This window comes from Drosophila melanogaster, chromosome 3R (assembly GCF_000001215.4).
Source record: "Drosophila melanogaster chromosome 3R".
Classification (NCBI taxonomy): Eukaryota; Metazoa; Arthropoda; class Insecta; order Diptera; family Drosophilidae; genus Drosophila; species Drosophila melanogaster.
Genome location: NT_033777.3, coordinates 19,758,381 through 19,774,181, shown reverse-complemented (window position 1 = coordinate 19,774,181; position 15,801 = coordinate 19,758,381). Strand labels below are relative to the sequence as shown.

At 39.0% G+C, this 15,801-nt stretch overlaps 2 protein-coding genes across 12 annotated transcripts in view; one reads left to right on the top strand and one right to left on the bottom strand.

The window, feature by feature from the left end:
• Positions 1-15,801, bottom strand: part of GluClalpha (Glutamate-gated chloride channel subunit alpha) — a 44,517-nt gene that overhangs the window by 1,050 nt on the left and 27,666 nt on the right. For 3 of the 11 annotated variants that reach the window (NM_142570.4, NM_169873.4, NM_001275811.2), the window contains exons 5-12: positions 13,848-13,917; positions 13,551-13,787; positions 13,148-13,282; positions 10,432-10,584; positions 9,754-9,933; positions 8,431-8,537; positions 7,535-7,659; positions 2,903-6,656 (exon numbers count right to left, since the gene is read on the bottom strand). In NM_142570.4, the coding sequence (NP_650827.3) occupies positions 6,536-6,656; positions 7,535-7,659; positions 8,431-8,537; positions 9,754-9,933; positions 10,432-10,584; positions 13,148-13,282; positions 13,551-13,787; positions 13,848-13,917 (1,128 nt within the window). In that variant the 3' untranslated portion in view covers positions 2,903-6,535. 11 annotated transcript variants of the gene reach the window in all.
• Positions 957-2,800, top strand: Acsx1L (Acyl-CoA synthetase X1 L). Its single transcript, NM_142571.3, has 3 exons — positions 957-1,150; positions 1,209-1,720; positions 1,783-2,800. Exons 1-3 carry the CDS (start codon positions 1,007-1,009, stop codon positions 2,738-2,740), a joined length of 1,614 nt encoding a protein of 537 aa, NP_650828.1. The 5' UTR covers positions 957-1,006; the 3' UTR covers positions 2,741-2,800.

The window sequence follows — 15,801 nt, the reverse complement described above, 5'->3', positions numbered from 1 at the left end:
TATAAATTAGACTTTATTATTTTTCAATCGCTGACTCCCGGTTTTAATATGCTACAGCCCTTCGGTTTACTATAAAAAGCTTGCCATCTTTATTTTTATCATTTATATCATTTTGATGCCTTTAGGGTTTACCAAAGGTAGACTTTCCACTTTCAACAAAGCTGATACCGATAACCCCAAATCCATAAAGAGAGTGCTCAAAAAAAGTCATATACATACAAATAATACAATAAGTAATACCTTATTTTGCACTAACGCTCATTTCGAAGAGGCAAATCAAGGCAGCTGGCAGTTACCGTGTAATTCAAGATAAGAATGATTCTCAGTCAGATAAAATGCAGATCGGAACGAAGTTCGCTAACACAGAATGATTGTCATAAGCTTCAGGGGACCAAAGAACAACGATGATAAGACAGAAAGTTAAGCTGATATGTAACGAAATCTCTTCATGGGATTTGATGATAAGCATCTGGCAAAGAAGTTACCAGCAAAACAACATGTCTCATGACTTATACGAGGCAAGGCAATCACGTAGATGGATACTAGAGACGTGTGTGTAAATATAGTAAAAGGATTTGCAAAAACTTTATAATTTCACCAGAACCAAATAACTTACATGATATTATCAAGAGAAAGTTTCGGTTAATAAATAAGTTGATAAAATCGTATACTTAAAAACGTATAAGATACGGGGATACGAGAAAACATATTGTACTACTGGCTATGTAGATAACACACTAAAAAGTTCCCACGATATCGCGGCAAAGTCTTTGTGACATGACCGAACCAAAGACTGTATCTTGAATTTTATAACATTTATATCTTTAATTGCTCCTGTAAGATGATAGTATGGTATTTGTATTTCTATTTGCTCTGCCACCCGAACTTTTTATCTAAGTGTGATAAGCTATTGGATGGCTGTGACTATAAAAAGGAATTGTAGTTGCGAATCTGATACAGTTGAAATCTGACCGTACCAGACACACAAAGTTTGCCTACTTACAGAATGCCGTACACACCAGAAAATTCCTACGATAATGATCAAAAGATCTGGAGCGGTGAGCCGGTTGTCAAATACTTCGATCCGGACTTGTCCATCGGAGAGATAATTTTCCACGAGATGCGGCGGCATCCGCAGCTTACTGCCCAGGTGAGTACATTAAAGGTCACCACCCACTAAACAAATGATTCATTATAATATCTTCTAGATCTCTGCTACAGAGGGTACTGTGCTGACCAGAGGGGAGCTCCTTGCCAACGCCATGCGCTTGGCCAGCTATATGCGATCATTGGGACTCCTTCAATCCGATATAGTGGGCATCATAGGCAGGAATACCACCCACATGCTTGCCGTAGCCTACGCCTGTTTCTTCAACGGAATAGCTTTTCACTCACTCAACATTACATACGATCGCGATACGATCGAAAAGATCTACAAGGTCACAAGGCCTTCTATTATTTTCTGCGATGGAGATGAGTTTGAGAAGGTTCGATCTGCCACTGCAGAACTGGATGTTAAGATTGTCACCATGCGCAATCATCCGTTGGATTCCATAAAGATCGATGAAGTTGTGGCCACGCCCATCGAAGAAAACTTCCAGCCAGCTAAGCTGGAAAAGGGCAACGATCAGACTTTGGCCATTCTCTGCTCTTCGGGAACAACTGGTACTCCAAAGGCAGTAACTATAACTAACAGTCGGCACATCCTCGCAGGCAACTAGTAAGTTGTTTATACATATTATTTGGAATGATTTTAAAGTTTGCTTCCTTTTGTACCACTAGTCATCTGACCACCGCTGATGTTCAGTACTCTCACAACACCCTTGACTGGATCACTGGTTTGCTTACCACCATTACCTCCGGAGTGTTCAGCACTACCCGCATCATTGCGGACAATGCCTTTGATCCCGCCTTTGCCTTGCGAATCATCGAAGAGTACAAGGTTACGTGGACCATACAGCCACCATCATCTATGGCTCTAATGATTAACTGCCCAGATTTCGAGACGTGCGATATGTCGAGCCTACGGTGCTACATGTTTGGAGGATCTCGGGCTGCCTTGGAGGTTCAGAAAGGCATCCGTAGCCGTCTTAGCCATGATTGCCTGCAGTTTGTTTATGGATTTACAGAACTGGGTGCCATGGCCACCATCAACTGTCACTTCGACGAGAAAACCGGATCGGTGGGTCAATTGGTCAATGGGCTGAAGATGAAGATAATTAATGATGACGGCGAATCCCTGGGACCCGATGAGATCGGAGAGGTGTGCATCATGAATAACCAGCACTGGTCGGGATACTACGGAAACGAAGTTGAGACTCGTAACATGCGAGATTCACTGGGATGGTATCACTCCGGGGACCTCGGATACATGGATCGAGATGGCTTCTTGTACATTATGGACCGAAAGAAGGAGATGCTGAAGTACCAGAACATCATGTACTATCCAAACGATATTGAAAGCGTCATCTCAGAGATGCCCCAGGTCGCCGAGGTCTGTGTCTTCGGGATATGGAGCAACATCTTTGGAGACGAAGCTGCTGCTGCTGTTGTTAAGAAACTGGGCAGTGAGCTGGAGGCCCAGGATGTGGTGGACTATGTGAGGTCTCGGACTGATTCCAAGTACAAGCAGTTGAACGGAGGAGCCGTCATTGTGGATGACCTACAGCGTAGTGCCAATGGAAAGACCAATCGAATGGCCAACAAGGCCTACTTTTTGCATTTAAAAAATAGGAGCTGAACATTTTATTTATATTTTTGTATATCAGTTAGTCAAATAAATATATAATACCATTAGAAGTTAAAGACACTGTGTATTCTTTCATTTCGTTTTGCATCATTTATTTATAAACATTTCACAAACATCATTATTCTGGGGGTTTTACACAATTATTTCGTTTTTATCCTGGTTTCCATTCTAGGATTACCTTCCTTTCGGGTGACAACAATTATTTCAACTATATTGTAAAATTATGCTACTAATCTTTCACTTAGGCATTTGATTTGCTGTTTTAATTTCACACCGACGGCATTGATGTGTTATTGCCGGGTCTATGTATATGTATGTACTTTTAGAATTTCTTTCGTTTGTGGTTTTTGGCGTTGCTTCTTTCTGGGCTTGGGTTATGTTCCAGGTTTGGATTGCACTACAGAGAAATTCATGCGATCTTTCCCTACGAATCGAATCGGTCTTACTGGCTAAACGTGTGAGTGTGGTGATCTTTGCTAGGTCTTCTCCTGCCGGGGATCGTGTCTCATTGGGCTTTTTTTTTTTCTTTTTGTTTTTGGGGTGTACGGGTGTGCATGTCCTGACTTAGCTCTATAAAGTAAGGTGATTTGCAGTGTTTATTGATTCGCTCTTCGATCGCCAACGATCGATCGTAACTTCGATTCGAATGATTCGGCTGTTTGTCGTTCATATATTTACACTTGTTCTCTTTTCTAGAAATTATAGTTTGAGTTGCTTGATTGTTATCAATGGGCCATGAGCCGCCCCCATTTTGGAAGATATGTGTTATGATCTATCTAAATTTTTACTTGCAATACTCAAACTCGTCATCTGTCCCCGACAAACTGTGCAAAGATAAGATTCATTTTCGATTTGGATGTCGCTTTTTGATTTCTTTCGTGTGGTTAGCAAAGATTAAACATCGAGTGAGTGGTGTACGCGAGTGGTAAGTGAGTGAGTGGATCAAGTGAGTTCAGATAGTGGGTGGTGAATGCAATTTGCCGTGGCGCTTAGTAGCTTAGTTATGTGCATGCTTTAGCTAGTTTGGTTTCGAACTGCCTCTTACGATCTACACATACGTTAACTTAGGATCTACTCGTTCGCATAGTTCTTTCTTTTTCGTGTTTACATCGCATTGGTAAATGATTTAATCTCTATGCTCGTCTGTTAATCAAAACCTGTAAGTCTTTTTTGGAACGCATCTATATTATATATATATATAAAGTTGTGCACATTTCGTGTTACGATTTCCCGTAGTTGTTGTGTTTCTCGTTAACCTAACCTTTTAAATGACATTTACATGTTCTGACCCAAACTATTTACACTGAACTGGACTGCTGCTGCTAAACGATTTGCCGGAAAAAATGATAATTGACCGAATTGGAGAACGGCAAATGAAGAGCAGCACACAACCTAAGTATGTTTCCTTTTTTTTTTCACTAAATATAAATGCCGAAAACGGTGTTTCGCCCGCCCATTGTGTATGACCTAGTTTAATTGTTTTTCCAACGTCGTGATTATTTTTCATCTAGTACATCAATCAACGGATTTCAATCAATCAGCCCGTCTCCGACTGCCATCAATTTTGTTCGATTTTCCCGACCTTCATCTGGTTCATCAACTATATGCTCACATTTAAAAACCCTGTATGTTCAATAGCTTCATATACAATACAACTATAGCTAGAGTTATAGTTATAATTCGCGATTTCATTCGATTTTCTTTCTTTGACTAGTTTTTGGTTTCGTCTTTGCTTGGCACAACTTTTACAACATGAAAGTATCTATAAATATTTCCATTTTCGGTTTTTCTATATGTTCTGATCGTACTTATGACGCTTGTTTAATGACAACAATTATTATGCAGGGTGCCTTGTGTAGTGTCTATATATTAGAATAAGTTTCAATTGATTTTTGATTTCCTTTTACGTTTAGTTTCTTACCTTTAGATTATAAATGATAGCAAACGAAAGGCATTTCCAAAATCAAAGAAAAAGTTTAAGAAAACATGTGAATAAAACAGGCTAAAGTTAATAAAAATATTAAAAAACTACGGAAATATTTTATTCGATTTATCTGTTAGTTGGTTATTGTGGTTCTGGAACTGATTCTGTTTCTGTTGTTGCTATGTAGAATTCACTTTAGTTATAATTCTAAAATTAGAGCTGCATAGTTTATGGTGTCGGTTAGTGCATTTCTCTAATTGAGTTTAGGAAAGGATATTAGCGTGAAAGGATCGGAGTCATTCAAAAGTTAGGAAGAGAGAGAGAGAGAGAGAGAGAGTTAGAGAAGGGAAGAAAGTGGGGAGAAATCTCCTTGGCATACAAAAGGCACTTAAATAACCAAAGATATTTTTGGATATAAAAAGAACCGTATATATCTTGATCTTATTTTTGTCTTATAATACTGATTTTAATCAATTTATGTGTAGTATCCATTAAGTTGTTTAGGGACTTTGACTACATGATAAAATATTTTGTATTGTCTGTTAATTGGTTTATGGTTTGCATGTTGTATATTTTTATATTGTAACTCTAATTAAGGAAATTAACTAGCTAAGCGGCACTTGGGCCCAATACATAATTAGGTAAATGTAAATTTATTATAATATTCTAAGAATTCAAATGAAAAACTAATCGGAATTCGAGGGTTTTACTTCCCGTGAGTACCAGAACAATTCAACTACTATAAAAATTCAACTCTAAAACGAAAAGCAAGCCGTATGTATATAAATAATGAAGAAAGTTTCTAATAAAGTTTGGGTAAAAATACCTTGCAGATACCCACCAGTTTCAGTTGAACTTATCATTTAAGAGTAGTTTGGGCAAAAAATGCAAAAAGAAAGTTCTGTATTTGTTTCTGTGTGTTTTGAAGGATTCTTTGATATTTTCGATTCGATTTTTATTTTGCTTCGATGGTGAACATAATTAAATTGATTTTACCTAGGTATCTCGCTTCGGTTAGTGGTTTGTTTATCGACTAAACTTAAATTTATCTACACGATTTTTACAATTAGAATTCATATAAACTAGTTCGCTTAAAACTTATTGTATGACATATTTACAAAAGTCGAATTCTCTACGACCTCCTCTCGCTGTTTGCGGCTTATCTAACTTAACGCATTTAAGTACAAATCAATTGCAATTTCGTTTAGAACTAATCTAGAGTCCGGAACAAAACTCGGTTATCGTCGATAACCAGCTAAAATAATTAATCAATTTGTAACAATTTGGAGCATCCTCTAAACAAATCAAGTCAAACAAGTGTTGCGGTGTGTGTCAGTTTGTGTATAGTTTAGTATAATTATTCATAACATTATCTACTATGCAGTCACTCTTGATCAATTTAACTTACAATTAACTAGAATTTCGTCATTCATCAAACATTATTCTTTATTTGTTTAGTGGAAGTGCCATGGAGCCTTGCCGGATACCGTTCTTAACTTATCTGCACTGTTCCGAGACATAACCATAAATGTAGCATGCGGCACATAGCCGGTAGCATACAGCGATATCGCAACGTATCCCTCGGTATAATTAGTTAATTTCGTATTAGATTCTACATAGCCACCGCATTTCAGAGACGCGCCTTAGAAGGTCCTTTAGTGGTTTGAACCATTCAATCAAGGTGTCAATCAAGAAATCAACCAAATCGGAAATGAAGCCAACAAAGCCATAAGCAACACAAAGCATGAAATGAAGACAACCGAAATGGAAAAGAATGAAAGAAATAGGTTAGTACATTCGTGTTGGCCAATAGCGCCAACCCTTCTATAAAGTAATTGGTGTTTGGCAATAGGTAACGGCATTTACTCATCCTCCTCCTCCCTGAAGAGATATGTGCTCCAGTAGACCAGGTTGAACAGGGCGAAGACCAGCGGGAAGGTGATCCGCGATATAACATCGATTCTCTTGGATCTAGAACATTGTCTTTGGATATTAAACAAGTACGAAAATGCAAATTAATTGATCATCTAAAGATTGGCTTTTTGATTTTTGTGATTACTTGATTGGTTATTCTTTTGTTTTATATCGTTTTGAAAAGTTTCCAAATTTGGCAAATAATTTGTTTGTTTTAAAAGGGTAAAAAATGGGAGTAACACTACGTGCTGGAAACGAAAAGTGCGCTTTCTGGGTATTAATATCTAAATGGGAAGAGCTAGCATAGGTGGGTCCAGGATGCCAGGGTGCCAGGATGCCAGGATGCCAGGATGTTTGGGGTTAGCTATGTATTTAAGGGCGGGAAGTTCGAGTCTCAAGATCTACAACTAAATACGTATTTTAAAACAAACAAATCACACTTAAAATGACAGAAAGGCAAAGCATAATTCCATCGAACGTCCGTTCGACTTATTGGGCTCAATTAAAAACATAGAAATTCAAATTCAATTATATTTCACATATACTTGGCTCAGTTCAGCAAGCAATTAAACCACGTCATTATCATTAGTATTATTCGATTTGATCTGAACAGATTTGATTTGGCAACAAAAGACAGCGGGCAAACAGAATCGAACGAACGGCAAGCAAGCGGCAGATATCGGGTTTGGTTTCTTTGGATATCGTTTCGGTTTCGGTATCTTTCACAGGTATTGTCAATGACTGTTGAGTTGAGTTGAGTTGAGTTAGAGTTATGTGATAGCAAAAAAGTCAACAAGAGTTAGTGAAAGAGATACAAAGAGTAGAATAGTACATGTTCACAACATCAAAAAGTAAATCCATCAACTACTACGGAACACATATGGAACTAAACGAGGTCACTACATGGTAGGATCGAGTGGTTCGGGATCCTCGATCCCGTGCGTTACCTTGTGGGGAACTTGGACAGCCAGGTCTTGCAGCAGTTTGGTCGCTTCGGGGCCTGCATGTGCACCTCGCATTGGAGCCGCTTTTCCAGGGCCAGCGGATCGCCCGGATGGCGTACTAACGGTTTCTGTTGGCCACCACCGCGCGCAAATTGCGACGCCGTTTGACATGAAAGTTGCGATTGTAGTCGGATGTAAATGAGGGTCGCAGGTGGTGGTTGGTTGGGTTGGTGGTTCGGTGAATCGGTGGTTTGGTGGTTTGGAGGTACGATGGTTCGGTGGGTCGGTTGTTCGATGTATCGGTGGTTCGGTGATTCGGATGGGGCAAAAGTGCATTGGCATGTGCGTAATTTGATTTAATTTCGTCGCAATTTTTCAATTCAATTCCGGTCGAGTGGTTTGTTTTGGTTGCCAGCGAGCGATGTTCGGTGATGGTTGGTGGAAGGTTGTTTGTTGGTTTTTTTTTTTTTGTTTGCAGTTTCAGTTTTTTTTTCAGTTTATTTGTGGTTGGTTGTTGATGTTGAGGTGTGGTTGTAGTTGTAGTTGGGATGAGCACGTTTGAAAAAAGTTGTTGAATTTTGCATTTGTTTTTGGTATTCGTTTTGGTTTTGTGGTAATAAAAAAGAGGCAAATATAAAAGGAAATAGTTGTTTTAATAGTTTTATCATAACAATTTTGATTTAGCCAATTATAGGTTTTAGTTTGTTCTTCAAGGCAAGAAATTAAACCTTCGAAGAACGCCCCCCACTCAAATCCCAAAAATGTCAGAGATATAGATACGAAAATAAAAATTCGGAGGGTAAAAAACATACAGTTAGTTAACCGCAACTCTGTTGCTAGGACCCCCAATAAACCATAAGCTGTTTGGAGTTTAAAGAGATATATCAAGAGGTAAGTACCATTGCGAACGTTGCATTGCTATCTGTATCTAGCAGATCTGAAGCGGCATCTAAACTGGCCTGCTCCAGATCGCGGCGCTTCTTTTTCATATTCTCCTTATGCATGTCTGCGGCCCGATCCGTATATATCATAGATATATGTTGCATGTGATGGAAGATGTTTGACAAGAATTTATTTGTTCCACGGCAGTTGGATTGTTTTTTATTTTTTTGGATTTTTTGTTGGATTTTTTTTTTTACAGGTTTTTTGGGTGTGTTAGTTGGGATGCACAGGTTAAACACGGTTAATACAGTTAGACAGCGATAGTGTTAGGCGAGACAGAGATAGAGACAGTCAGAAAGAGAAAGACAGAAAGAGAGTCACACATACAGAAAACGTTAAACAATTCGAAATGTTTAACAAAATCAAACAAAAAAATAAATACAAATAATAGTCAAACATTTAATCGGGTGCAATTTTATCGACGAGGTCGGGGTTACGCAAATCATAGTTCGTTTACCACAAAGATCGGTGGATATACACACAGTTTGTAGTTATTTACAAGCAGTTTGTTATACAACAGCAAGGAACCGAACAAATCGTAGTAATTCGACAGGAAATTCGACCAATTTGTTTACAATTTTCGGTTTATGTGTTTTTTCAAACGCGTTTAAAGTTCGTGGTTCGTGTGTATTGGTTTTGGTATTGGTATTGGCATTGGTATTGGTGTGTGCGTTTGGGTGTGGGTATGTAGTTTGCGGATTGTGCATGTATATGTTCGTATGCATGTCGATGAATGGTGGGCGCACAATGAAATAAGAGAGTAAAACAAAAAGTTGGATTAGTTTGATACACACGATGAACCCATTTTGTGGTTAGATATCAAAGTGAAAAGTAAATAAGGGAAAAAAGTCGATCAAAAACACTACGGCTAAATCGTTGGGCTTTCGCTCGGAAATATAGACAAGTACGCTGGGTGTACTCTATATGGATATATTCGACATTCGATATTCGATAGATATATAGCCCGAGACTGGTTGTAGTTCTTGTTGTTGTTGTGTGAGCCACGCCGGTCCTGCGTGTGTGAGTGTTCTGATATAACGGTCCACAGTGAGTAACTCGTGTGTGTGTGAGATATTGAGAGTGTGACGTTGGTTCTGAGTTTCAGAGTTTCAGAGTTGCTGTATGTACAGTATGCGTAGACATTTATATGTGGTTACTATAGATATGTACGTATAGTATATTCGATATCACTCAGTACAATAAAACAACAGAAAAAAGATAAACACCATCGATTAATTAACATTTATACGTGGTTAAGAAGCATATAAAAGTTCAATTACTAGCTTTATTCGAACCTGATCGGGATGCATAGTTCACCAGGGCGAACTCGAGCAGGGCCCCGAACACGAACGTCAGACACACGCCTGTCCACACATCGATGGCCTTCGTATAGGAAACGGGCGGCAGGGAGGCGTTTATGCCCGACGTCTGGGTGGCCATGGTCAGCAGGGTGGTGACACCTGCAAAAGGGGTTAGGTAATGGAGTAGTGCCCAACAAACTGGTGTTCTAGACTATGGTTGGAGTGTATATTTAAGACCTACTACTTTTTCAAAATATTTACTTTGTTTCTTGACTATTTTATAATTAAAGTAAAGTGCGTGGATTAGCTTAAAAAGCGTCTGGTAAAAACAATATCTTCAAAGAAGATTGATTTAAGTTAAGTTTTTTGATAGATCAATAGAGATATTCTATTTGTATTATTGGAACTTCTGAAAATAATTTTTTGTGTAATATAACGCTGGTTCTTTAATGCTGATTGATGGTAATATTATTTCCTTGTTTTTAAGCCGTAATTTTAGGAATGGCAAAAAGGAACATATCTGGCAACGATTTCAAATCTTTTTTTTTATATACTTATACGTTGGGCTATGTTTATAAAATAGTCAAAAATTTAGTAGATATTATAACACACATTTTGTTGACACGTTGAGGAGGCAAATTGAAAATGCGTACTTACCCAGTGACACTCGCGCCGGTACTGCTCCTTGATCCAGCCAGAATGATACCCATGATACAATGACCAACATACAGCATGGTATATAAATTTGTATTAAGTAATATGAGAATTCTCGCTTGAATAGTAGATCGACTTTGAGGCAACTGTATTCACCTATGAGTATACAAGGTATATAAAATGTGTCAAACTCAAAATGTACGGGAGGATGTCATAAGAGAGGTATCGTTTGCAGCTTTTGGCTTTCGTTTGCTTAAATTTCACGCACACACAGTTTTAGTAGGTATATACACACAGATAGATATCCAATACAAGGTACAGAGAAATGCCATCCAATAAATAGGGAACATAAAAAGTGTCTTGCTTAGAAATTTTGCCAAGAAAAGAAATTAAAACACATTTACAGACGATTTTTTGTTCGGGCCGAGAGACTTTTCGGGTATGTACAAAAAGTGGGTTTTTCAAAACAAAGGAGATAAAAAACGAAAACGAAACGAAATTGGGTAAAAACATATCATACAAAGTCAGTGGGTGGGGTTGTGGCGGTAGGCGGGCTTAAGAAGACATAATGTATTTACAGGAAAACAAAAAAGAAATGTCAAGAGTGGGGGGATAAGTAAGGAGGTAGGTGGCACACAGAAAGTGGAAAATTATAAAATCAAATGAAAAATTGCATCATAGGCAAAAAGTATCAACATGAATTCAATTTCTGACTTTTGCAACAAAAATCTTAACGGAAATGAAGTTCGACGGCTTTTGTGTGCTGGTTCTTGTTGTAGGTTCTGATTTTCATTCCGTTCGCTTCCGGTTGGCAGACGCTGCTGCCACGCCCCCGCCCCCGAAACCGCCCTCCCGCGCGCTAGCGATGGGCCACGCCCCTTTCTTGTGCTTCATTTCCGTTAATTTGTTGGCAAAGCGTTCCATACTCTTCAAGACAAAGTTGTTTATTATTTTACATTCTCATATTTTTGCTTTTGATTGGTTCTCATTTGTTCGATTTTCGGCGATTTGGCGCATTGAGCGTGTGCTGTTCGAATTTCTCTCAGTGTTTGCCTGTGAGGAGGAGCACTCATACGCCCTGTTTGCATTTAACTGCTGCGTGTGTGGTTTATTTGCTCGGCTCTTTGGTCTGGGTTTTGGGTCTGGGTCTTTGAATCTGGGTCTGAATCTGGGTCTGGTCTACGGTCTCCGTAATTCGCAGCTGGAGCAAATCGCACTGCGGCTTTTGCCTTGCTTTTGCTGGCTGTGCAACTGGCCATCATCAATCAAACGATGACTCTTTCTCTTGGCCGGGATTCGCATTTGACTCTTGAGCCCGTTACTAGAGTTCGTTCGCTTGGCTCTTTATGTCCGTTCAACGTTCAACGCTCATAGAAGATATGAAATTAATAAACTTTAGGTGAGCAACTAAGTTCAAGGCGAGAGATCTAAATTGCAACAACTACGCAACGTCTAGGTGGAAAAAGTCATATTTAGTTGAGATTAAATATAGTTGAGCTAAAATGAGAATGATTTTTTGGTATTTGATTTTGGTTTTGGTTTTTTAATCGGGAATGATGAAGTTCAGGCTCATGCTAACTTATTTGTGGATGGATGATGGGGATGATGGCCCAACCCACTAAGAGAGAGGGTGTCTTTGGTCTTCCTTCACTAATTTGTAAGCAAACAAACTTCGTGTCAGCGGGTTTTGGGTTTGATTCAGGTGGAGCCTTCTCCACTAGACAAATACGCGTTTCTGTTTGCTTTGGCTGCCGTAAACTATCCTAATATGCTGACACACAATTTGCCAACTTGTATAAAAATCTGGCCCTCTTGTTTGCCTCCATTCCTATTCCCATTCCCATTCCCACTTCCACTTCCACTTCTTCAGCTATATCTACATTCACATCCTTGTTGCCGCCATCATCATCATCTTCGGTGCAGCCAGCGTCTTTGTGCAAGTTTAAACAACGTCGCAGACAATTTCCTCGATTAATTTACTTTCCGTACGGCTTTTGCCATTTTTGCCTTCATTTTCCGTTTCGCATTCGATGGGGAGTCCCCTCGATACCTTCTCGCCGCCTCGTCCTCGACTGAATAGTTGTTCGCCAAGGTAAACATTTACTTAAAACGCGCGCAGATTTCAAAGTGCTCATAAAAAACAGCAAGGTAAACGATCTGTATGTGGTGTGTGGGTTGGGTATTATATATATATATATATATATACAGCTATACATTTATATAGAGGCACGTGTGTGCAAGTGTGCGAATTACATCGTAAAATGTTGGCTCTATGCGTTTCGGGCATTGATAACGGCCCAAAACGATATGCTCATTGAAATGGCGCATGTGTGAACGGCATCTTATGAAAGTCGCTACGTCTATATATAAATGGATGTGTGTGGGTGAGGGTGAGGGTGTGAGTGTGGGTTGGGTAATTGTGGGTGTATATGCGTGTATGTGCTTGCTATGAAGTGGTTATGGGTCCGTTTATAATATTTTCCAGTTGGGACCCAGTGTTTACGATATGATTGGAGCTAAAGTTAAACCACTTGGCATGCAATCTCAAGGGAACACTTATTACAAATGCAAGCAAAATACGCAACGCAGCGAGGAAACGAAACAAGCCGAGTTCGAGTACGAGTAGAGGAGTACTATTAGAATAGTTAAGTTAATATTGAATGAAGGTAAAATCGGCTTATAAGGAACACTGTGGAACACACATTCTGAACCCACGTACCGGTGTTGGTTTTACTGTTACAGTAATCAGTCAGAAACTTCTCCAGTGTGAAGCGAGGTAGGTGTAAGTTCTTTACCACCTGTACGGGATCGCCCTCCTTCCACAGGAAGACCAAGTCGTTGGTGGTCCAGCCATCTAAAATAATGGATATTAATTTAGATTTAGAAAAAAAGGGGATAGATTTCTAATATTTTCAAAATATGTTTAGTCTTTGTAGACCAGATAAAGATAAAAACCTTGGGACAAAGGATACAAATATTTTGTATTATTACATTATTACATTAAAGTGCACATTATCATTTGAATAAAAAGAAAGACGTAACTAGATTTATATCTAATGTGCGGCCTTAACGTATGGTAAGGTGCTTAAAATACCCTGTTAAATATATTAATCTTAACTTACAGCTGGCCATCCGTAGTGAGCAGATCTGTCTATCCAGCGGATACAGCTTTAGGTTCATTGGGCAGGCCAATGTCAGCGAGATACGTATACTATATAGCACAGATCCGTTGGGGAAGATGCGAATATACACATTGGGCATGATGATGTTGTGGAAGTGTCCCTCCTTCTCGTTCGAGAAGAAAAGATCGGGCATCCACACGCGGTTCGCCTCCGTCAGGGTCAGATACTTTAGGCGACCTGGAAATGGATATGTCTTGAAAACACTCTAAAGCTGAAATGAAGCGAAATTGAACTAACCCTGGATATCGTCGAACTTGAGGCGTTCATCCGTCCACTGTTCACGGAAGGTTAACTGCACACTGTACTCCTGTGGACGTCGGATTCGCCGGATTGGTGGGTGGGTGGTGGTTGAATGGCCAGGGGAAAAATTCTCATTAGTAGACGAATTAAATTGGGGGCTTTGGGGGAACTCAATCTGAACTACAATGCAAATTTCTCTTTGTCGAATTGAAAGGGGAGTTTCTTTCAGGTTTTCTTTTCTTCTCAATTTTTTAGCTTGTGTGTTAAGAGGACTTTTTCAATGGGGTGGCTTGCAGTTCGATTTATTTAATTGAATTTGATTTTTGGTTTGGAGGGGTTTTAGCTTTACTTTTGCAAAGATTGTTTTTGTTGGAGTATGAAAGAGCGAGCAAGGCGAGGCGAAGTAGTTGTTATTTGTATAACTGAGTGGTATATATTGATATTCGTATATATAGAGAGTATGGTGGTTAACTGTCGTTTGGCTTGGGCTTCTGCTGGTTTAGATTGTACTCGGCATTGTTCGGGTTGATGGTATAGTTTGTCATGGCTAATAAATATTTTATATCTGCACAAAATGCAACCGAATGCCGCATGCAACGTGTTGCATACTCAAACTTCAAAACGGGCAAGCAGGCTAAGATCAGGCAAAAAGCACGTCAAGACAAAAGCAAAACAGGCAGGCGAAATGGAGAAAGCAAGGCATCTTATACATACATTCAGAACTTTTTTTTAAGTCTTTCTCTTAAACAAAAGCTGAAAACATATTTAAGTGTAACTTAAAAATATCTTAATAATTCTTAAATGTGCTCTGAGAACTGATGAAAAATGATGTTACTTAAATATATATATATATATACGTATTCTTTAAACATATATATTATGTTCGTTAGCCAAAAATAATATGAGTTGAAACGACTTGGGAAAGAGTCGTAAGGCTTCAGTTGACTTCCATTAGCTAAGCTTCTGGCTGCCATTTGCAATACAAACCCTATTTGAAGTCAATTAATATTAATCAACTAAGAAATCGTTAAAATGCATGCTAATAAAACAGATTTGTATATAGTTAACACTCATGCCATTCCACAAGAGATGGGATTTGGAAAAAGTATATGGGATTTTAATTAAAAGATCAACTAAATCCAACTAAAATCGCTGTTATGTTAGTTAACCAACATGTTGTACAATATTTTACTCGTGATTTAATGAATCCCAGAAGGGGGAAATGTTATTGTAAACACTTGCCAATTAAGCAGAGTGAAAACAAATAAATTTGAATAATTATTACAAATAATTGCTTTTTATTTATGACTGGTTTCTTTTATGCAAATTAAATGTGCTGTGAGTTTTTTGTGCCAGCCGCTGGCTGTCGGAGCTGTCCGCTTTTTACCAGCATTTTTCCTGACAGCGGAAACCGAACTGGACAAATGGAGATTGTACAATAAATGGTTTTCCCCGTTTCGTTTTTCCTTTTTCATTAGTTTTATTTGCTTTATCGGCGGCACTGGCATGATATCTCCTAGTTTGTACTTACAGTTAACCCTATCGTAGTACCTAAACAGAGTTGAAACACTCTCGGTTTTCTTAGTGTGTGGTAAGCATTTTCAATTGGTTTTATTGAGCCCAAAACTGGCTGGCTAGCTGGCTGGAACAAGGTGGCTTAAAATGATGAAGGTAAGTGAAAGAACCGAACCGAACCGAACCGAATCGAACGGAACAGAACTGAACTGAATGAGCGGTGGTGTGGGCGGCATTTGTGGGCTATGTTTTCAATGTCGGTGGTTTAATGCTGGTGGTTGTGGTTGTGGTGGGTGTGGTGGTTGTGAGCGTCTGTTTTTGTCGTGCGGTGGTTCCGACCTAAGCCTTAAGTCTAGCCTAAGTTACAACTAAAACTTAGTTCATAGAATCGTGGTTTCGATTTGCTTGTACACTTGGCACTCGCTGGCAGTGACGT